This window comes from Aulonocara stuartgranti (genome assembly GCF_965226115.1).
Source record: "Aulonocara stuartgranti genome assembly, chromosome: 4".
In the NCBI taxonomy this organism is placed as follows: Eukaryota; Metazoa; Chordata; class Actinopteri; order Cichliformes; family Cichlidae; genus Aulonocara; species Aulonocara stuartgranti.
The window spans coordinates 1,365,738-1,388,301 of NC_138942.1; the positions used below are offsets into that span (position 1 = coordinate 1,365,738).

Here is a 22,564-nt window from a genome sequence, read left to right on the forward strand (position 1 = left end):
CACGTTCCTGCATTGCTGATTGTCTCCCAAAACAGGGATGGACAAAGAAGTCTAAACCAGCCTTCTCGGTACAGCACATCATTTTCAATCATTCATACATTGTAGCTGAGATGTTGTGTCTCTGGGGTATACAGATGGTTCTGAATCTCTGAGCTGACTCCCTTCAGTAAGAGCATGCTCACATTTCCCACAAACTGTGTTCGTCCTGCAGATCCTTCATAAAAACACAACATCAGACAGCACCGATGCTTTGGTGTCAAAGTTCTAACAAACAAACCAGTGTCGAGTCGTCATTTTAAGATGGAGCATTAATGCGATCCCGAGCCTGCTGTGAATGAAGTGGGCCAGCAGCTCTCCCCTCACAGACTCTGAGGAGGTCCTTCATTAAAGTTATACAACAGCTCCATGAAGCACCAATAAAACGTCATGAAATCAATAAACATATTGATCTGCAGAGCACGAGGATCAGACGAGTCCCTGCAGGAACAATCAGTGTGAATGCAAACCTCAGCTGGTCCATTCATCAGTCAGCTGACTGTCAGAAAAAACAAACTTATACCAGAATAAAAGAATATAAAGTAATCCCAAAAGTCCCATCAAGTAATACTTCACAATAAAAGTCTAATCAGATCTAATCGACATGTTTCAGTGTGAGATGGTGGAAAAACCAAAAAGTTTTAAACTGAAACAACATTTTATCAGCACTTTTTCCCTTTTTTGTACAAACTTTCCCGCATTATGAAGACTGAATACTGTTTATCTCCCTTTTGTTGTCTTATATTTATTATTTTCATAATATCACAATGTCTCTTAACCCAGCCACATGGGGACCACGAGCCAGTGTAGTCCTGGTTCAGATAAACTGGGAGGGTTTTATCAGGAAGTCCATCTGATGTCAGAGCAAACATGCACATCATAAAGATGAGATGGTCAGGTTAACGAGCACCTGTGCTCTGTGTGGAGCTGATGGATGAAGAGCAGGATGGAGGAAGTGAGGTCAGCCGAGGTTATCACAGCTAACTGAAGCCAAGTGTGAAAAATCCTTTTAATCAACTCAAGTAAAAATGGAATTATTTTTGTAAACTTGCAAAACAAAATAAAACAAAATAAAATAATAATAGAAGGAAAGTTTGGTGAAGAGGAAATGTTACTATGTAAATATTGCAATGAATTCTGTCCTGACTGGTTTCTCTCTACATCCAAAATCCTGTTTTATTTTACCTGCACTGACTCATGCCAATAATAATACTTAGAAAGACTAAAAGTAAGAAAAACTTGAACTGAATTGAAAGTCTTTATTGTCATTATACATAGTATAATGAGATGCACTTAATATAAATATAAATACACAGTACAGTACTTGATGACAGAGACCGACAGGCAGAGAATTGATGATATTTCAGTGCAGATTACTTGTGTGCAAGCGAGGGCGTAGATTTGGTTTTGGCGTTGGTGGAGACGGATGATTCAACCACCGACCCCTGCCCCGTTTCTTCTTTTTTCCTTTTTGTTTTTGCTTCTTGATAAAATAAAGGAGAAATATACTTCCCTGCATATGCTATTCTACGTGCTTTTAGACCATTTAAAATTACAATTCATAGTTTTATATGTGAATTATATAATGTTAAATTACTATTAAACAAATGACTAAGTATTTTAGGCTACGTCCACACGTACCCGGGTATTTTTGAAAACGCAGATGTTTCTATGCGTTTGCATCTTTCGTCCACGCGTAAACGGCGTTTTCGGTCACTGAAAATGGAGATTTTTAAAAACGCCTGCCAGGGTGGATATTTTTGAAAACTCAGTTTTTGCATTTACATGTGAGCGTCAAAGATGTGCGCCTTTTTTGACGTCACACTGTGCCCATGTTATTGTTGGGGTGAAATAATTTCTACAATACTGTTACTGTTAATTCTACTCTCTGCAGTGTTTAAATGCTCACATATACACACAGTTACTGTCCCTCCACACATACCACTCGGTTCTGCTTCTATGCCCCAGCTTTGTTTACTTTTTCCCACCGAGGCTTCTAGACTTCTGATTGGCCAACATTTCTGCACGGTTAGGAATCTAGCGCCACCTGCTGCTTTGGCATGTTCATAGCAGCGTTTTCCTTCGTTTCTGCCTTTATGTGTGGACGGGATTATTTTTTAAAACGAAAACGGAAAATCTCAGTTTTCAAAAATACCCGTGTACGTGTGGACGTAGCCAAAGACTAGTTTACTTCAGTCATATTCAATATAAATCAGGTGTCATACAAACATAAAAATAGAGTCATGACAATAAAAGAATATGACTTTAAGGACTTAACAACATTACTTCAGTTACACCAACATCTCTGACACATCAGCACTAAGGAAACACTGAATGACCTGCTGGGTTTTGTCCATAAAACTACTCGTCTAAGATTACCACAAAAGATCTCTCAGCAAAATGATGCAACATTTTAGGCACTGTTGCCCCGATCAACTCAGTGAGCTGGGATTTTTTAATTCTAAACATGAACTACTGTTACAGCAACAGACATGGACTACATGTCCAACACAACAACTCAATGTTCACTATGTGAAGCAGCCAAACACAGGCCTGCTCCTCTCACTAACTGAGATAAACTGCTGGCATATTGGTTTTACATCTATACTGTCCAGTCTCTCCTGGTGGACAGAACAACAGTAAGACATTCCACATACATGCAGTCACACATGTGCTTCAAATACAGTCATGAACCAACAATTCAATTCAATTCAATTTTATTTATATAGCGCCAAATCACAACATAAGTCGCCTCAAGGCGCTTCATAGATACAGAGAAAAACCCAACAATCATATGACCCCCTATGAGCAGCACTTTGGCGACAGTGGGAAGGAAAAACTCCCTTTTAACAGGAAGAAACCTCCGGCAGAACCAGGCTCAGGGAGGGGCGGGGCCATCTGCTGTGATTGGTTGGTGTGAGAGAAGGAAGACAGGATAAAGACATGCTGTGGAAGAGAGACAGAGGTTAATAACAGATATGATTCAGTGCAGAGAGGTCTATTAACACATAGTGAGTGAAGACGAAACACCCAGTGCATCATGGGAATCCCCGGCAGCCTACGTCTATTGCAGCATAACTAAGGGAGGATTCAGGGTCACCTGGTCCAGCCCTAACTATATGCTTTAGCAAAAAGGAAAGTTTGAAGCCTAATCTTGAAAGTAGAGATAGTGTCTGTCTCCTGAATCCAAACTGGAAGCTGGTTCCACAGAAGAGGGGCCTGAAAACTGAAGGCTCTGCCTCCCATTCTACTTTTAAATACTCTAGGAACAACAAGTAGGCCTGCAGAGCGAGAGCGAAGTGCTCTAATAGGGTGATATGGTACTACAAGGTCATTAAGATAAGATGGGGCCTGATCAAGTCATCATCCAATTCCACCTGTGATCTTCTGTCACCATTACTCTCTGAGCTCTGTGTTGGTTCTGTCACCTGACAAATAGGACATACATGACAATAAGAATAAAATGTGTTTCTGTCACTTTGTGCAGATCTTGACTCATCAGTAATGTTTGTAGCGTGAGTGCATTTTTAAAACAATTTGTGCACACTGCACTACAAGGTGGAATATTTGCAAAATCAGGACTACCTCATGACATTTTGTCTCAAAAATTAACCCTATGAATATGTCAGAGCCATTAGGATAAAATTATTGTGTCACCAACATTTTAACGTTAGACATATAATTTTAACAGCCTCTGTAAACTAATATCCTGGCTCGCTCGAGGCTGCTGTTTTCTCTGACAGTTTCAATCAAAATTAGAAATGCTGCTCTGAGACTGAGAGAACTAATAGTGCTGCATGTTTCCAAAACACGTTATTCATGGTTACATACAGTTTCAGACTGATGTGGGCCAAAGCCTAGCACTTGGCTTTAAGTGATTTACAGTAGAGCAGGGCGATATGATCAAAAATATTTATCACGATATACATTTGAAAATTTGCGATAACTGACGATATAATTGTCACAAGAAAAAATACTTTACAACTCCACAACTTTATTAGTGCAAAACCCATCAATGTATTTTCACTTAAACAAGCAGCTGTTACTTGTGCAAACTCCTCGCTGACAGTTTAACCAAAAGGCATTTCCAGTGGAAACTGGCCGACACATCCTCAGCATAACCATGTATAACATCCACAAAACTTAAAGAGGTTATACACACACACAACACTGTAATATTATGCTGAAGCACAGCACGTATCACTCCACGAGGCTCCGCCTACGACAGCCGTAACGCTCCGACAATCCATCAAGCGGTGCGGCTTCGTAGCTCAGCAAAGTCGTACTGAAACATTTGACATATTTTCGAGCGCCGTGCACATAAAATCGTTTCGAGGTCAGTAAACACAACCAGAGTTCATACATGAGGCACACGGGATTATAAGGGGCTCTGTCGACTTTCAGAAAAATCAAAGGATTGATTTTAAGTGCGCCGTATTTTCCAAACAACACGGTAATAACGACGGCCCGCTAGCATGCGCTACCAAAAATAGTGCTTTGTTGTGTATCTGACGGACGAAAGCTAAACCAGTTCCACACCAGTGAAGCTGCAGCATTTTTACAAACCAGTTCTGGTTCATCGTTTCATTCAACGATCGGCTTTTGCTCTTCTCGTTCTCCGTCATACTTTTTCCGCCATGTGCGTATGAAAACAAAGGCACAGCGCATGCGTGTTTTATGGATTGCATTTATATAGCGCTTTTCAAGGCCCTCAAAGCGCTTTACAATGCCACTATTCATTCACTCTCACATTCACACACTGGTGGAGGCAGCTGCAGGCAGCTACAGTTGTAGCCACAGCTGCCCTGGGGCAGACTGACAGAAGCGAAGCTGCCATATCGCGCCATCGGCCCCTCTGGCCAAGTAGGGTAAAGCGTCTTGCCCAAGGACACAACGACCAGGACAGAGAGCCCAGGGATCGAACCAGCGACCTTCCGGTTACAGATGCGATTCCCAACCCCCTGAGCCACGGTCGCCATACTTCATTTTCTCATCGTTGCCCAACATCATACCGGTATTACCGTGAACGGTATGATGTGGCCCAGCACTAACTTACAGGTTTCTTTGAAAAATACTTTCTTATATCCAGGTTCTTCCTCTTTGCTGCCATCCTCCTCGCAGCGCAGGTTTGCCGCTGCTAAAACTAAACAGAGCTCCCTGAAAGGCTCAGCCAATCATACTGGCCATATTTGTCACATGAGGTAGGACTCCAGTAGAGAACTAATTTCACTCTTTCTGCACCGCTGGGTGAATGAGACGTTGACAGATCTTTTTTTTCCTTTCTATCGGGTTTGATTTCTCTATTGGTGGGGACAATTCAATAATCTCTAAATCTACGCCCTTGTGTGCAAGTTTGAGTTGAGTATGGTGATAGCTTTGGGGAAGAAGCCTTCCCCGAGTCTGTTTGTTCTGGCCTGAATGGATTTGAAGCGCCTGCCAGAGGGCAGTAGGTTGAAAAGATGGTAGGCGGGGTGGGTAGTGTCCTTTGAGATGTTTCTGGCCCTGCTGAGACAACGGGAGTTGTAGACAGCAGACAAAGAGGGCAGGGGGCAGCCGATGATTTTTTGTGCTGTGGACTGAACCAAACCGAAACAAGAAAATGTGCTCTGGAAACTAAAGCGAATTAAAAACTCAAAATGAAATAAAAATAAAAAATCATTTGAGAGTATAAAACTATGATAACTTTGAGAGCAGCTAAGACGAGGGTGGAGAGTGGAAAGGCGACTGGTCCAGATGAGATCCACCGTTCTGCCATGAACTCCAGTGAATATGATGTCGGCCCACCGTGTGCAGCTGGACGTCTCCTGGAAGGATTTCCTCAGGTTCAGGAGTGTTTATGGGGAGTGTTGATCATTCTTCCAGAAGCACATGTGTGAGGTCACGCTGGTGTTGGAGGAGAAGGCCTGGCTCACAGTCTCCGCTCTGATTGGTCCCAAAGGTGTTGGATCAGGATGAGGTCAGGACTCTGTGCAGGCCGGTCCTCGTGATCGTGATCGGTCAGTCCGGCGAACATGCCGCAATTGTTCTAGAGTCCAGTAGTGGCGTGGTTTACACCACTGCATTAAACACTTGATGATGTAATGCTTGTATGCAGCTGGTCGCCATGGAAACCCATTCCAAAAAGCTCTCTGCGCACTGTTGTTGAGCTCAGCTGAAGGCCACGTGAGGTTTGGTGTCTGTGGTAACGTACTCCGCAGAGTCGGCGACCTCTGTGCACTCTGCGCCTCGCACCACGGTCGACCACTTCATAGCTGAGCTGCTGGCGTTCCCAGTTGTTTCCACTTTGTTATAATTCCACTAACAGCTGACTGTGGAATGTTAAGTTGTGAAGAAATTCCACAGCTGGACCTGTTGCACAGGAGGCATCCTATGGTAGCGCCACGAGGGAGTTCCCTGAGCTCCTGAGAGCGAGCCCTGCTTCCACACATTATTTCTGCATGCCTAGCTGCTGACTTTAAACACCTGCGGTCATGGAGGTCATGGAGGTGACTGGGACACCTGAATTCAATGATTTGGATGGGCGAGTGAATACTTTTGGCAGTACAGTGTACCTCTGTGGGTATGGAGAAGTCTAGGAGAGAGGATGACGCTGGTGAGCCACACCACCAACATGTGGCTTTATGCTGAGGAAGAGCTGTGACGTTAGACCTGATGGAGAAATGTAGATGAGAAGGAGCTTCTGTGTGTTTGTGGATCAGAGGAAGCAGATGACTGACGGTACTGCACGAGGAACCATGAAGGAGTATGTGAGGGTGGTGCAGCATACGTATGAGGACAGCGCTGAGGTGGCTGAAGGTTTTGGTGGGAGTACATCAGGGATCTGCTCTGAGCCCCTGCTTTTTTGCAGTACTGATCGACGGGATGGCTGATGAGGCCAGGCAGGCGACTCTGTGATCTGCAGGAGGAAGGAGGGAGGATGATGATTAATCTGATGGCAGGAAGAGAAGAGGAAGAGCTCAGAGAAACTTCGTGGATGCAGTGAAGGAGGACGAGCCGCTGAGGAAAAGAAGCGTCTTGCCGCTTCTACACTACATCTCCCAGAATCCTCTGGGCTGGTGTTGGTGACGTCACATTCCCTCGCCCCGGTCCGCTCTTTCCCTCCTCTGTTTAAGTTTTGGTTCCTTTGCTTCTGTTTGGGTGTTTGTGCCTGTTCGTTTTAAAGGAGCTCGGTGTGTTTGTGGGAGCGGCATGGGTCCCGTGGAGGTGAGGCTTGCTCCGTTTATCTCACCGGAAACAGGAAATAGAGAAACCGGCTGATGTTTGAGAGTAAAGCGAGCTTCGTGCTGAACGATAGAAACAAAGAAGTGAACAAGCTCGGATTAGTTCCAGGTTTTACCGGAAAACAAACTCCGTTAAAAATTCCACTGAATTTAAATTCGAGTCTTTAAAAAGTTTCAGGCTGAGGTGAATGTGATGTGCGATAGATTTACTGACCGGAAGTGATCAGTATTAATAACAACCTTTGTTCCGAGTCATCTGTTTATAGAGACATACACGTTCATTCACAAACTGTTTATTTAAAGCTGATTTACACTCAGGTGAATAAAGGTGACGTCATATGACTGAATGTCCTACAGCACGTGGTAACTAAGTGTCCAGATGTCCCTGCACAGGTGTGGCTGCTCACCTGTGTTGTGGCGCTTGGACTAACGCACCTGTCTGTGTCTGCAGCTGCTGCACATGTCCGTGTTCTCTCAGAGTTTCTCTCCCTGCGGCCGCTTCCTGGCAGCTGGAAACAACTACGGCGAGATCGCAGTGTTCAGGTGAGTCAAACGCACCTGGTTCGACTCGGCTGCGAGGGCCACACCTCTTATTTGTCACTGCTGTTTTTTTCAGTTTGTCTGCAGCTCTGAGTCCAGACGCCACCGCGCTCAACCAGAAACCTGTTCTGACCTTCACGGGTGAGTGTTCGGGCCAAAGGTCGCCCTAAACCATCCGAGCCTCTGCAGTATGGCGAGGGCGTCACAGGTGTACCTGCTGGTGTTTTACACCTGCAGACTCGAACAGTGGCATAAAAAAATAACAACGTGATGAGAACCCAGGAAGTCTGAGCTCACTCACATGAAAACACACTCACCTTTCCAGCCTTTTGTTTGATAGATCCAGACATTTGTCTGTTTCCCGTCACACTGGACGCTCTTGTGAGGCGCTAAAGCGTCAGTGTGTTTGGTGACAAACATCTGCGTCATGCTGAAAACACGCTGGAAATAAAGAATCAGTGAAAACGTGAAGGTTCCAGCTGATTTTAAACCAAAACTCTGGATTTAGCCTGCAGGTGGAGTTCCAGGTGTGTTTGTGAGTCAATATTTTTGAGGCTCATTTTATTGTGATTTTTTATTTGCTGCCCTGTGACGAGTTCTGGTTTCATTGGGACTTTAGTGGCCGTTTATTGTGTCCGTGTTGATGTTGGACACACTGTCCTCACAGATTCCTTTTTGGTCTTTTTGTCCTGCAGCTCATGAGGGACCGGTCTTTTCCCTTCTGTCCACTGACTGCCACCTGCTGAGCGCGGGAAATGGCGAGATCAGCGCCTGGAGCTGGAGCGAGCTCACCAAGAAGGTAACCTGGAACGTCTTCAGGGACACATAGATGGAGAGGGAAAACGAGTTTGCCTGATTTTTGTGTCTCTGCTTCCTCAGAACGTCAAACCTCTGTGGACCCGAAGACCGAACTACAAGTGAGAACCAGTCTTCCACCCCTGCCTCCTGTCTGCCTCCTGTCTGCCTCCTGTCTGCTTCCTGTCTGCCTCCTGTCTGCCTCCTGTCTGCTTCCTGTCTGCCTCCTGTCTGCTTCCTGTCTGCTTCCTGTCTGCTTCCTGTCTGCCTCCTGTCTGCTTCCTGTCTGCCTCCTGTCTGCCTCCTGTCTGCTTCCTGTCTGCTTCCTGTCTGCCTCCTGTCTGCTTCCTGTCTGCTTCCTCACTCACGCATCTGCTGTCTCCTTACAGATCCAGCCTGGAGATCCCAGAGATCAACTCCATGACCATCAACCCCAGAGTGAGTACAGCTCCACCTGTCTGCTCTGCTTCTCTTCATCGCGTTAAAGCTGGCCCGCCTCTACGAGCAGAAAACACTCGAACCTGAAATAAAACACAAACCTGTGACAGTATGAAGAATATTCTCCTCCTCATCATCCTCGTCGTCAGAGCCACCCTTTTACTAAACCTTTATTTGTTTTTGGATGTTTTATTGAGGTCCTTTTATTATTCTGACTTCTTTTCATTCTTTTTGAATGTTATTTAATTTTTTGCTTGTAGAAGGGATGCAGCTGCAGTCGGGGCCTTTTCTCCGATGATAATGAGGATAGTTGTCTTTCTGTCGGACGTGTCGCTCCGACGTGTAATGAGGAGTTGTGTTTGTGTGTCAGGATAACAGCCTGGTGGTTGGAGGAGGCGATAACAACATCCATGTCATGGACCTGGAAAACGGTGTGTTCAAGGTGAGTGGGGAACGTTGACTCCATGTTTTCTCCTTACAGCACGTCGCTGTCGTGTGTGTGTGTGTAAATGCTGACTTCTGCTGTTAACGTGTGAGTCTGTGGGGAACGACTCACTGCTGGAGCCTCTGCTGGATGTCAGAGGAACTGCAGGTTTTATGCCTGGATGTCCGTGTGTGCACTGAACTGTTTCAATCTGATTTTCATGGCAGCGTCTGTTGGGGGAGTTCTGTGTTTCCATGGTGACAGGTTTGTGTTTTGTCTTCAGACGGTGCTTCAGGGTCACTCGGACTACGTCCATTGCGTGACTGTAAGAGAGAGGGAGGCGGAGATCCTGTCGGGGGGAGAGGACGGAGCAGTGAGGCTGTGGGGTGAGTTCACAGGAAACATGGGGCTGTCGGGAGGATGATGATGGTGAAGATGGTGGCGAGGAGTAGGGGTGGGCGGTATAAACAATATACAGTAGAAACGATATGAATTTGGCCAACGTGGGGTTTTGACTATACCGCTCTACCGTGATGGCGCATGTTGATGATCTCATCAAGCTGCGCCTATATATCGTTACCGCACATGCTTCAAATTATACCGCAATATGGATTTTAGGCCTTATCGCTCAGCCCTAGTGAGGATGATGGTGATATTAGTGACGATGAGGATTTTGGTGATGGAGGTGATGATGAAGGTGATGTGTTGCTGTTGCAGACAGCAGGACGGGTCAGTGTGTTCACTGCATCGAGGTCTACAAGTACGAGGTGAGTGCCAGAAAGCGTCGCAGACTTCCTGTGATGATGTCACTTCCTCTTTATCTGAGGATAAACACAGGTGTGTGTGTGTTTCAGGTGTGTGCGCGTCCTCAGTACGGTAAATGGATCAGCTGCGTGACCACCGACTCCGACTGGATGGTGAGAAAACGTTTCCTGGCATCGCTGTGACTCCTCCCCCTCCTTCCATCAAAGTTCACTTTGATGAAAATGATGTCATCTTTGATCTTTGATCACAGCTTTAACCGTGAAAACCTCTAAAGATGAAAGTCTTATTTCTGAGTCAGACTGACTCTGTGAGGACTCGTTGTGTTAGAAACAGGTGATGGACTCCAGGTGAGTTCAGGTGACGTTAAACTGCGAGATGAAACGTTCTCCTTCGTTCTTGTTCTGAGGTTTGTTGTTTTTACAGATGTTTCCTTAGATTCCAGATGTGTAAGATTCTGAACATGTCTGACTTCCTGTTCTCACAGCTGTGCGGCGGCGGACCGTCTCTGTCTCTGTGGCACCTCCGCTCGCTGTCACCGACCTCCATCTTTAACCTGAGCGGGTGCCAACGACAGTCCACCTTCCATCAGGACTTGGTGAGGAAGACGCTTCAGTCAGTGTTTGTCCATCTGTGCCGGTGCTCGCTCTGGTTCACTTCCTGTGATGCATTTCCTGTAGATCCTAACGGTGGGTGAAGGTGCGTTCGTGTCGCACTGCCTGCTGGGCGGCGAGGTCAAAGCTCAGATTCCCTGCACGCCACAGAGCCTGAACACGCTGCAGCTCAACAACAACAGCACCGAGCACCGGGTGAGACCCTGAATGCAGCACGCACATCCTCACGCAAACACGGAGGTCACATGACACGACAGGTTCACGAGTGAAGTTTAACGCGTTTCACACTTCGCTATTTCAAAAGTCCACATATCACACCTGAGCCGTGACAAACTGAGCGTGTGCAAACACGGCGGGACAGTACAATGTGGCTCAGTGCTGATTGGTTGAAGCTGGAGAAGACAACCGGAACATCCTACACATTAAAAGTCAGCAAGGGGTGTGGCCAGAAGAGAGAGGATGTGAATGAAGACAGAGCGACGTCAGGTTTTTCCCCCCAGTGTTAGTGAACGTGTCGTGTGTTTCAGGTGCTGACGGTCGGCGGCAGCAGCGACCGTATCGACGTGTTCACCAACCTGTCCTACAGAGCGTTCTCCCTCAGATTCTGAACCCCGAACTTCATGAGACCCCACGCACGATAAACTGTCTGTTCATTTTCCATGTTTTTATTTGTTTTTGGGCGTTTTGTATCAGCTGTCTGTGAGCTTCTTTAAAGAATAAACATATGAAAATAAAAGCACACCACGCTTCACTCTTCTTCACCAGCTGAGCTCTGATTGGTTAAACCAACCAGCGAAGAGCCCACCCTGTGATGAACAATTGAACTTTGATGTTCTGATCACAGGTGTGCGCTCATGAAAGTGTTCCCACCTGAAATCAGCGCTGTGACGCTCCTACGAAAGCTTTTAGATAAACTTTATTAACACAGCACACACGCACACTCTGCTGTCAGTTCACCGGTTTGTTTCTGATTAGTCACATGCTGGAAACTCCGCCTCTTTCACTGACACAGATGAACCTGTGAGTGAACAGGAAGTAAACGGCTGATTGACAGGTGTGTGTTCACACCTGCAGCAGGTAAACAGAAAACAGCTGATTGGACTGAAGTGAACACATTTTATTTAATACAAAAAGACGTCATACAAAACAGGGACTAAAACTTTATTTAAACTAACAGAAACAGACTCATGACGCATTCAAGGAGCAGCAGAGAAATCGGTAATGGGTTTCGGCTCTGATGACGCCCATCTGCAGGTCTCACCCAGCATGCACGGGGAGCAGTGGGCGGGGTCTCAGGCTGCAGACAGGCAGGCCTGCTGGACGCTGCGAGCCCAGGTGTTGAGCAGCTCGGTCACCGAGTGTTTGTCGGGCAGCTGCAGCAGTTTGGACGTCATGTTCCTGTGAACTGTCTGCAGGAAGCTGTTCGCACCTGAAACGCACGCAGTCGATGATGTCATCACCACACGTTCCCAGATTTAAGTTTGAAGACAAAAACACTTTAAATGTCCGACGGCCATCTGATAGAAACGTTTCTACTCTGACTCTATCCTCCCTCTTCAAGGCCACGCCTCTGTGTGGCATCCTGATTGGCTGCCCCTCACAAACGCTCTTATTTCCTGCTCTAATTTAGACTTTTGTGAATTTATGCTTTTAAGAGTGTTTTCACCTATTTATCTGCATTTTGTTTATTAATACTTTTATTGAGCCTGTGGACGTCTCTGTGGATGTGCGGCTCTATTGGGTGATGAAAGATGGCGGTGGTGGGCGTGTCTTACCGTATTGCTCTCCGTCATCGGCCCAGTGCGGACTCTGGTCGGGATAATCGGCGGGAACACTGAGCTGCAGCGGAGGAACGCTGGGAAGGTTTTTATCGTCTGAAAGAAAAATCAAACACCAATAAGGTTTCACTGTGTGATCTGAAGTGGGCGGAGCAGTGGGCGGAGCAGTGGGGGGCGGCGTTCTCACCCAGCTTGCAGATGAGGTGCACGGTGCCGTTGTTGCTGCAGTACGCGGGGTCGAGGTTGACGAGGAACTTGACGTCGAGGCGCGCCACCTCGCCCTGCAGGATGTTGGGGATCGTCTGCCGCTCGTCGTCCTCGTGCTTCCTCTTGCGCCCGGAGATGTTCGGCCCCCTGAGGAGGATGCGACGCTGTGAATATGACCTCTGACCTGTAAAGTGTAGCGCGACGTGTGTGTGGTACCTACATGATGGGTGGTCCGTGGATGGCACTCATGGCGGGGGCGAAGGATCGGTAGAGGGAGTGGTTGAAGACGGGCGAGCGGATGTTGGCCATGACGGCGTCCAGCAGCGGCTGACACAGGTACTGTTTGTTGGTGGCCACGGGCGGGGGAGGGGGCGTCGGCTGAAAGGACAGGAAACACAAACAGAGGCTCAGACTGGCGTCGACCCTCTGAAGATTAGAAATGAGAGGAGGCGCTCGCCTTACCACCGCCATGTCGTTCTTCAGCTTCTCCAAAGCGATCTCACATTTCTGCAGCGTCTTCAGGGGACACCTATAGGTCAAAGGTCAGGAAAAGGAGGTCAGGAAGTGTAGCGAGGAGCAGCAGCTTCAGCTGTGACCTTGGAGGCGTGGCTGACATCACTTCCCATATCTACAGTGTTTGTGTTTTCCAGCTGTGATCACGCGACCACAGCTGGAAAACGCCGGACTCCTAGTGTCTGATGCGAAGACGTGGAGCAGGCTCTGGGTGGAGGCGGCTAACCACGTCAGCCGAGTTTGGATTGTTTCACGCACAAATCGAACCTGAAAGGAATGAATCCCACCTGGTGCTGGGGTCGGTCAGGATGTTCAGCAAGCTCTTCATCTTACTCAGGTCCTTCTTCCTGTCTGAAAACACAGAAGAAAGCAGCTGAACTTTAACCACGCGTGGATGCGTTCAGGACGGGCACCGGATCAAACCTAAACGATACGCATCCCTGTTCAGGAGCAGAAGTTTCCCTTCTTTCGAGCGATCTGCTGATTCTGTGACTTTGCAGTGGACTCGTGTTTGAACATCATCAACATGAACGACTCGATCATGTGTTTCTTCTTCTCCTCACTTCGTGTCACATGACTGCCCTTCTAATCATGAGCTCCTCGCTTCCCCTCCACTTCCTACCTCGACATCGTCTTCCTGTTCATGTTTCCTATCAGAACATTTTTCCTTTCCGACTCTTCCAGTCATGATCATCGTGCTTTCGTTTCTTTAGTAAGAAGAGGAGTTATCCTTTAAATCTCCAAGTGTACCATTACCAAAGATGAACTCCACGAACCTCAGTTTGGGAACCCGTGCATGTGTGTGCTGTGGCGCCTCGGAAGGAGGTTGTGATGTCAGCGAGGCGAGCGGCTCACCTTCGTTTTTGTCGATCTTGTTGATCATGCGGCGCAGCGGCTCGATGTACTTGGAGAGCTGTTTGAGCTTCTCCATGTACTGCTGGTCCTCCAGAGACGTGGGCCCCGCCGGACTCATCACCGAGCTCGGGTTCACTGAAAGTTTCACAATAAAAGCCGGTGAAACTCTGAGGAGGGAAAACAGACGTGTGTTTCACCTTCTCTGACCTCAGTGTGTGTGTAGCTGTGATCAAGGTGCACACGACTGCGCCGCTCAGCGGCGTGGTCAGCGAGCGTGACGGAGCTGCTGCGTTCACGTTATTCTGAGCTCTGTGAAAAGTTCCTTCCAGATGTTTGTGGGGTTACCTGGAGTACTGAGTGGCCCGGGGGAGGGCACGCCGTAGTTCTGGGGGGTTCTGGAGTTGGCGGGGCTCGGCGACGGCTGAGGAGACGGGCTGGGCTGGAAACCCCCCGGAGACGGAGTGGGACCGGAGCTGTGGGAGGAGCCAGAAGGAGTTAGACTCGCTGACAGACATGTAACCTGCACCGATTCTGTCCTGTGACACCGAGCGGGTCAGAGACCAGACGCAGACGTGAATCTGAACTCGCCTCAGCCAGAGGCTGACGACTGGCTGACCCACTGCTGTCCTGAAAGGTCAGCGGTGTGGTCTATTTACTGGACGTACCTGGCCGAGTTGGGCTGTGAGGTCGGGGGTTGGGGTGACGGCTGCGGAGGAGGCGGCATCGACTGAGGAGTCGGGACCTGCACCGGTGAGGGCGATGACATCTGCTCGAGGTGATTGGACAGACAAGGAAAGACAAACTAGCCAATCAGAGCACAGAGGGGAAGGCACGATGTTTGTGTGCGTGAAGCAGCTCCATGAGGTCGTTAGAAACTGTCTCCACCTCATGAAGCTGCTTCAGACTGAAGAAACATGAGGACGAGCAGGTGAAGGTCAGAGGTCACACTGGGGATAAATACCTGCGGTGTCATGGCCTGCACTCCCACCACGCCAGCTGCAGCGGTGGTGGCGTTTTGAGGAGGGATGGGGTTCAGAGGTGCTCGAGGTAGCCGGGCTGGAATCTGCATCCCAGGACGAACCAGCTTCAGAAGAAACAAAGCACAGGTGAGCAGAGAGGACAGGTGAGACCTCCGTCTTTCTACACCTGTGAGGACCAGCTCAGATGTTCCTGCAGGTTCAGCTTTGTGACTTGAGCAGTGAGAATATCAGGTGTGGACAGTTTAACCTACAGTTAACAGGAAGCGGTCGCCCCGGAGCAGGCGAACCTGTCATTTTGAGTTTCCTGTTTCTGCTGCCGTGAAGCGTACTCCCGACACCTGCTCTACAATCTCCTGCCGTTTGTCTGATCGTCTAAATAACTCAGAGCTGATGAACCTGAGTTTGTGGCGGCGTCCTCACCTGTCCCGGCATGGCGGCTGCAGCGGCGGCTGCGTTGAGCTGTGCTTGCGCTGCGGCCTGCTGAGCTTGCTGCGCTGCCTGCTGCTGCTGCTGCTGCTGCAAGGCTGCACGGGCCTGTTCTCACACACACACACACATAGCAAAGCATGCAAGCAGAGGAAGGGAGCACTGAGAAAATTCAGACCACTGGAGCAGGAACTGCAGACTGATCACAGCCTCTGGTCGGATTTTCATTGCAGACTTCCTGTTTTACTTTGAAAATCTGATTCGCTGCTTTTTCAGGCGTCCAGTTTTTTAAATGACAGCACTGAGTGAAACTGTGCTAACTTATGTTATGAATTACAATCTTAAAAACAATTTCTCTGACTCGATTTGGACTTTGAACGCTGAGACACCGACTGTCTGGCTGTGATTCAGTCGGAGTTACAGAACCAAACCTGCAGTTCTGTCTCACCTGGAAGGCCTGCAGCCTCTGCTGCTGCTGGTTCAGAGAGACGTGCTGGGATGGCATCTGTCCGGCCAGAGACTGAGACACCATGCCCGACTGCTGCTGCTGCTGCTGGGAGTGAGGAGGCATCTGAACCGGCTGAGTCTGAGCCTGGACCTGCTGCTGCTGCACCATCTGCTGGATGGACTGGGCCTGGGCCTGAGCCTGGGCCTGAGCCTGGGCTTGGGCTTGAGCTTGGGCTTGAGCCTGGGCCTGAGCATGCTGCTGGAGCTGCATAAGCTGCAGCCTGGACTGGTGCATCTGTAATCAGACAAACACAGCTGATGAGTAATGAGAGGAAAGCCACTCGTCTCCCCTCACAGCCACTAGCGATCAGAGCGGTGGTTTCAGGGTGGCCAGATCGCAGCTGTGAGCTCGGGGCACTAAACTTATCCTCTGTAAGGCAACTTAAGGCACCGCTGGAAGGTTAGCTTTAAGTTGATTTTGCAGAAACTGTTGATCACTGAAAGTCAGATTATTTCTTTTGTCTTTAAGACATTCCTGCAGTTTAACTCATTGGTGTGTGTTATCTGGCTTCATGGACAGATAGAGCTGGGTGTCATCTGCATAGCAGTGTAAATGTATGCTATGTCTTCTAATGATGCTGCCTAAGGGAAGCATGTATAATGTAAACAGAATTGGTCCTAGCACTGAACCCTGTGGAACTCCATAATTAACCTCAGTGTGTGAAGAGGACTCTCCATTTACATGCACAAACTGGAGTCTATTAGATAGATATGATACAAACCACTGCAGTGCAGTACCTGTAATACCTACAGCATGCTCTAATCGCTCTAATAGGATATTATGGTCGACAGTATCGAACGCTGCACTGAGGTCTAGCAGGACAAGCACAGAGATGAGTCCACTGTCAGAGGCCATAAGAAGATCATTTATAACCTTCACTAAAGCTGTTTCTGTGCTGTGATGAGCTCTGAAACCTGACTGAAACTCTTCAAATAAACCTCTGCAGATGATCTGTTAGCTGTTTATTTGCTCTCACAGTTTACAACTCATCCCGTCTCTGGATAGAGCTGATTTATGCAGAGAGGATCGGACTTTAATCCCGGCACCTACGCAGCATTTACTCCGCCTGCAGGGAGTATGACCTGGTCTCACCTGGTTCTGCTGCTGCTGGTTCTGGGCCTGCTGTTGCTGCTGCTGCTGCTGTTGGAGCTGCTGCTGCATCTGCTGCTGCTGTGCCCTCAGCTGTTGCTGCACCTGGAACTGCTGCTGCTGCTGCTGGATGGCGTTCTGCTGCTGCTGCTGCTGTTGGATGGCGTTCTGCTGCTGCTGCATGGCGTTCTGCTGCTGTTGTTGGAACTGCTGGAACTGCATGGCGTTCTGCTGCTGCTGCTGCTGCTGCTGCACCAACTGCTGCATAGATCCCGGTCCGCCGACTGCAGGGGGAGAGAGAGGGGGAGATGAAGCAGCGGGCCAGCGTGCGAGGCCAGCTCTGGACTCTCAGACACACACCGTGCTAAAGCAGAGACTGAAAATCAGGCCGGCTCTGACGCCGAAATGTGGCATGTAGACGCAGCCAGCCTCCACCGAACACTTGGAAGATGTGCATTTACAGCAAACACCACATGGAGGAAACACTCACTGGCTTGTGGGTTTCCAGCCACCCCTGCCATGGCATGCTGGCCTATCTGCATCGGCCCCATGGCCCCCATGCCACCCACTGGAGCACCGGCAGGGCGAGGCCCCATGCCAATGGCGCCAGGACCCCCTCCAACCCCTGTCAGGGTATTCAGGGCATTCATGGGATCTAGCAGAAGGGTAGACAACAGACCATATTAAGCAGCTCCAACATGCACAGCAGAAATCATGAACGCCATGAGTCCGGTACAGACCGGTCCAGCAGAGGACAGAACACAGCAAAGAAAACAAATGGGGCGGGGGAGGGGAGACCAGAGAGACACGAAGCCCACCTACCTGAACCTCCATGAGCCTTCTTATCTGCAGAGAGGACACAGCCGTCAATAACTCTGATCAAGGATTCAGGGCTGAGCAGCAGATCCACTCAGCTAAATACACAAACAACTCCTCTATATGAATGTGGAGACAAGCTCCGCCCCTCTCTGAACAGCACAGGTGTGAATAAACAGCAGACATTTACAGGTTGCTGTATGAGCGATGTGAGTCAAAGTCACGTTTGCTGATTTGAAAAAGCGTTTGTACCCACAGGAACGAGACTTCCTGCTCACTCTGCTTTTGTGGATGGAGCCTGTAAAGACTCACTTCCTGCCCGCCGGCAGGTAAATCAGTGAGGGTGCGTTCTGCTCTCAGACCGACTGCTGAGCACATTGTCTTTCTAACATGAAATATAAAATTGTGTTTCTTGTTTTTCCTGAATTTGATGCTCAAATGAATCAAAAGCAACAAACGACCAGATTAGTGCGTGACTGTGACCTGCAGTCCAACGCCAGCTTCACCCATAAGATCGGCGACAGGTCATTGATCTGCGATCACTAAGGCACGATGCGCTCCTCGGATACTCACGGATGTCTCTGAAGTGAATGATCAGCCGGGCCACCAGAGATAAATACTCCTCCTGAGGAAAAACCAGACACATGGTGCAGAATTTACATTCACTGAACGACGTTCGAGGACATTTCAGGAGAACGGCGACATTCACGGCTTCATTTAAATACTTCAGTGTGCATTAAACCTGCTTCTGTTATTCTGCATTTTATCGTGATATAAAAAATGCCGCTCTCTAGCTTCAAACAACCTCTAAAACCAGTGATCTGCTTCCACAAATAAGGCTGATCAAATAACTCATAAACGGTCCCAGTTTGTAGTTTAATAACCAGTCTGCTGGTGCGATCTGGCTCTCCTGTGTTTGTTTTGTCCCCTCAAACCTGCCCAGCAGGTGGCGTTAACACTGATCAGTAACAACTTTCACTTCTTTTGTAAGCCAATCATTTTCAGAAAGCAGCGTCAGCAGTAACTAATCCAGACGCGGCGGCGGTGGGCGGGACTCACCCTGGATTTGGCTTTGACGTAGACGTGGTTCTCCATGTCCGTGCCCGACTTGTGCGTGGTGTTCGAGGTTCCTGCCTTCCTTATGGCCTCTTCGCTGCAGGAATCACACTCATCGTCACAAACACACCTTGATATCTTCATTGGTCTCTGCATTCACCCCCACCTCCCCAGTTACACTCATTCATTCACCGTGAGCATCACATGCATAATTTAAAACCACGACGCTGCACATGAACCGGACCTGTGAGAAGACACCACAGAAACGACTCTAAGCAGCGAACACGTTAAGTTAACACGGCTCAAATCGCAACGCTGAACCAATCCTGGAACACCACAGTCTGCATGTGGATAAGGATCCTGACGGATAAAGACTGTACGGGGACGTCAGGATCGCTGAGCCGGGGAAACGTAGCTGAACGGGAAAGGTGTTTTACAGGAAGTTATTAATGTATTAAAATGTGTTTATTTTGTTACAACTGCGAGGGCAGGTTTTATATCTTCTTTATTGAAATAAAAGCACTTGTTATCCAAATCTTCTTCTACAACAGTTAAACTAGTCACACGTGCCAGCTGTTTGCTGTAATCTTTGTATATTACAGGTTCTGATACCTAATAATGAAAAAAAGTCTAAATCCTGATGAAAAATAACGACGTAGCTTCTATAAATGACCTGTTTGCTGCTGCTGCTGTGGGACAGAGTGGAGGTTCCTATGCTCGTATATTTTGGTCCGACGTTACATGTTCGGATGCTTTCAGACCTCGCTAACTTTTTGATTATTGGCAGAAAGGACATGTCACGTCTTTCCTAAATGCAACAAAAGCTTTTAGATCTTTCCCACCGTCAACAATAATGTTCCCTGTTCTGCATAAAGGAAAAACGGCACAGGTGGAAAACAGCAGTGGACCTAAAGCAGAGCCTTGTGGTACACCGCGAGGAGCTGTTGTTTACATCGACATACAGATTTCTTTCCACTAGAAATGACACGAACGACCTCACAGACTCCACAGCACTGAGTTTGGATGAAGACTATGATCTGCTGCTCTGCTGAGCTCTATTGCTTCTGTTTTTACTCGGACAGTACATCAATGCACTGTATCAGAAGCCTTTGGAGGACAGTTCAAACAGTGTGCCCACTTTAAACCTAATCTGAACCCAGGATCAACAGAGTATCCTGACTCAAACTTTCATAACACCTCTTTCAGATTATTTAGATTCAGGTCTGCCTTTTTTCAGCGTCCCTTATAGGAGTGAATGGAACATTGTGACAGTGGATTTGAACCCATTCAGCCTGATGAGCAGCATTTCTCTCTATAAAGATGGGGACACTCTAATCTTTATTAAAAGGACCTCACTGCTGTAATCCGCTGCTTTCAGGAATTAATCCACACATGTTCACGACCCACCTGAAGAAATCCTCCGGTTTCGAACCGGCGACCTTTCCCGTGTTAAACCAAAGCAGCCCTGAGCTGCTTGTTTTTTACTTTCCTGACTGTGTACGAGCAGAAGAGCGGGAGCGTCACGTGATCTCACGCTGACTGTAGCCGCTTATTCACACTACACAGCCTGACTTTCAGTCATGCTGGTGAACGTTCTCACAGCGCAGATAACTGTAACTCATTAGCTTCAGCAGCTAATGGTGCTAACAATGAAAGTTGACAGAAATGATCTGTTAGCGTCATTTTGTCCATTTTCTCTTCGCCGAATAGAAGCCACCATCCGGACCTTTCGTCCTCTGTGTCCCGTCGTGTCATCAGATCCGAGCTCGCTTTGCTTTTTTACCGGTTTTTCTTAATTTAACGTTTTCTAAACGCCTGCTCAGACATGACGCATTTTCTAACAGCGCCGCCTTTAGCTTAGCCTGAGCGGCTAACACAAACCAAAACAGTGACATTAAACAGAACAACAGAGACTTTCTCACATCTGAGCCACGACTTTCTGTCGGAACTGTGGGCTCCTCCAGTCGCTGTCCGCTCCCGACATTTCCATGGCGCCGAGGAGGTTTTTCAGGAGAACTGTGGCAGAATTCCTGGATGCTTCCCCTCTGTTCTTCCTCCTTCTACTACGGGATAATGGCGGCTTGAGTCAATACGCGCTGCCGCCGCCTGCTGGACGGAATAGTTACTGCACCGAGGAAAACTGGGGCGGCCACGAGGACACAAAGGGCCCAACGAGACCCCCCAAACTCCCACTGAGGAGCCTGAACCCCAGACTGCAGAGGGACAGCTGTGATGTCCATTTTGATCATTTTTCACATTCACTTGCTTCTGTCTGAGATGTTTACCTCTTTACAGGTGCTGATTGACACCTGACTCACTGCATTGCTCTCATCATCACTGTTATTCATGGAAAACAAAAATCTAAATAAATGAAACAAAATATGTGAATGCTGGCTGCAGCAAACAAAAGACAAACACTGAGGCTTCAGAATAATTAGTGCAGAGTCAAACACTGACAGCACGCTGGCTACTTTTTATATAAGTCTGTGATTTTATGATTCTGCCTCATTGTGGCTCTGCCCATCAGCCGCTCTGTCCTGAACACCTCAGCGACACCTGATGACACCAGAGTGGACCGACAGGATGTGAGCAGACTGTTCTGGATCCACCGGGCTCGCCCAGGAGGCGTCCTGCTCAGATGCTGGATGATTGATTTGAATACATCTGAAGAGCTGCTGGTGCTGAACCCAAATCCCTCCTGAAGCTTCTGCTGGATTTAAAATTATTTAAAAAATAAATAAATCTAAACAGTGAGCAGAAACATGTTTTAGGTTCTTTATTGACCCTCTGCGTGGACGACGACGTTCTCCACATAGAAACAGAACCAAATCAATGCAGTCATCATCATCACTGTAAAACAACTGCGGTCACAAGGTATGTCCCGATTCATAGGCCGATTACATCACAGCCAGGTGACAAAGGCTGTCCCGATTCGAAGACTCCTCCAAACGAGTCCTCCTTTTCCCCAGATTTGAAGGATGGATCGGGTGTGTCCTTCGTGGCCCACCTATCCCAGAATTCAGTGTGGCCCAGCCAATTCCAGTTTCCAACAATGGCGGCAGCCTTTAGCGTTAATGTTACTCTTATTAATCTTTCTGGGTCACAAAATAAACGTTTAACATATTTCCTGGTGAGAACGTAGCTGTGTAAACTTCAAATGTCTGCTCTGTTTATCAAGACATCACATATTTGCAAAAGTGCTGCGACGTTTTCAGGGATGTCTGTTACCCACCAGCTCGATCGCTGACCGGGAGCTCGAGGGTCACTGGAGCCGCCCAGACTCCCGGCACATCGCTTTCAAACCCCCCGCGGTCTTTTTTCTGCTCAGGTTAAACGTGATGTATGAGTCACTTAAACAACCTAAAAATGTTGTTTGTTTTTTTCAGTGTTTCATTTGTTTGTGAGTAAATCGGTGTGGCTGAGATTAAAGTTCTAGTTTTCACACAGCTGAATAAACGTCAAACGGAAAACTGATAAACAGAAGTGTGAGACGGTCGAGTTTCCTCC

The 22,564-nt window shown here is 48.0% G+C and overlaps 2 protein-coding genes across 7 annotated transcripts; one reads left to right on the forward strand and one right to left on the reverse strand.

Annotated features, from left to right (window-relative positions):
• The first annotated feature begins 4,278 nt into the window (after window positions 1–4,278).
• On the forward strand, window positions 4,279–11,565 carry thoc6 (THO complex 6). 2 transcript variants are annotated; one of them, XM_082530635.1, is made up of 13 exons: window positions 4,279–4,372; window positions 7,708–7,799; window positions 7,873–7,937; window positions 8,492–8,595; window positions 8,676–8,713; window positions 8,981–9,029; window positions 9,400–9,471; window positions 9,737–9,839; window positions 10,171–10,220; window positions 10,308–10,370; window positions 10,703–10,813; window positions 10,896–11,024; window positions 11,357–11,565. In XM_082530635.1, exons 2-13 carry the CDS (start codon window positions 7,717–7,719, stop codon window positions 11,435–11,437), a joined length of 948 nt encoding a protein of 315 aa, XP_082386761.1. In that variant the 5' UTR covers window positions 4,279–4,372; window positions 7,708–7,716; the 3' UTR covers window positions 11,438–11,565. The 2 variants fall into 2 exon arrangements, with proteins under 2 accessions (XP_082386761.1, XP_082386760.1); XM_082530634.1 differs by lacking the exon at window positions 4,279–4,372 and adding an exon at window positions 7,102–7,239.
• A 366-nt stretch (window positions 11,566–11,931) lies between these two features.
• Window positions 11,932–21,154, reverse strand: med15 (mediator complex subunit 15). Of its 5 annotated transcripts, XM_082530625.1 has the most exons (18): window positions 20,980–21,154; window positions 19,061–19,154; window positions 18,575–18,626; window positions 18,008–18,031; window positions 17,676–17,840; window positions 17,189–17,469; window positions 16,037–16,330; window positions 15,583–15,696; window positions 15,144–15,266; window positions 14,848–14,948; window positions 14,528–14,655; window positions 14,183–14,317; window positions 13,615–13,678; window positions 13,277–13,343; window positions 13,035–13,192; window positions 12,795–12,961; window positions 12,605–12,703; window positions 11,932–12,258 (listed from the first exon to the last, which is right to left on the reverse strand). In XM_082530625.1, exons 1-18 carry the CDS (start codon window positions 21,045–21,047, stop codon window positions 12,122–12,124), a joined length of 2,271 nt encoding a protein of 756 aa, XP_082386751.1. In that variant the 5' UTR covers window positions 21,048–21,154; the 3' UTR covers window positions 11,932–12,121. The 5 variants fall into 5 exon arrangements, with proteins under 5 accessions (XP_082386751.1, XP_082386753.1, XP_082386752.1 ...); XM_082530627.1 differs by lacking the exon at window positions 17,676–17,840; XM_082530626.1 differs by lacking the exon at window positions 15,583–15,696.
• Between the last annotated feature and the right edge of the window lie 1,410 nt (window positions 21,155–22,564).

Bases quoted from the DNA above. Each gene is read 5' to 3' on its own strand.
- thoc6 (XM_082530634.1), top strand. The intron at 10,221-10,307 runs GTGAGTGCCAGA...TGTGTGTTTCAG, and splicing joins TCGAGGTCTACAAGTACGAG to GTGTGTGCGCGTCCTCAGTA. The intron at 11,025-11,356 runs GTGAGACCCTGA...CGTGTGTTTCAG, and splicing joins ACAACAGCACCGAGCACCGG to GTGCTGACGGTCGGCGGCAG.
- med15 (XM_082530625.1), bottom strand. From the start codon at position 21,047: ATGGAAATGTCGGGAGCGGACAGCGACTGGAGGAGCCCACAGTTCCGA. The intron at 18,032-18,574 runs GTGAGTATCCGA...TCCTCTCTGCAG, and splicing joins CATTCACTTCAGAGACATCC to ATAAGAAGGCTCATGGAGGT. The intron at 14,656-14,847 runs GTACGTCCAGTA...CTCCTCCCACAG, and splicing joins TCACAGCCCAACTCGGCCAG to CTCCGGTCCCACTCCGTCTC.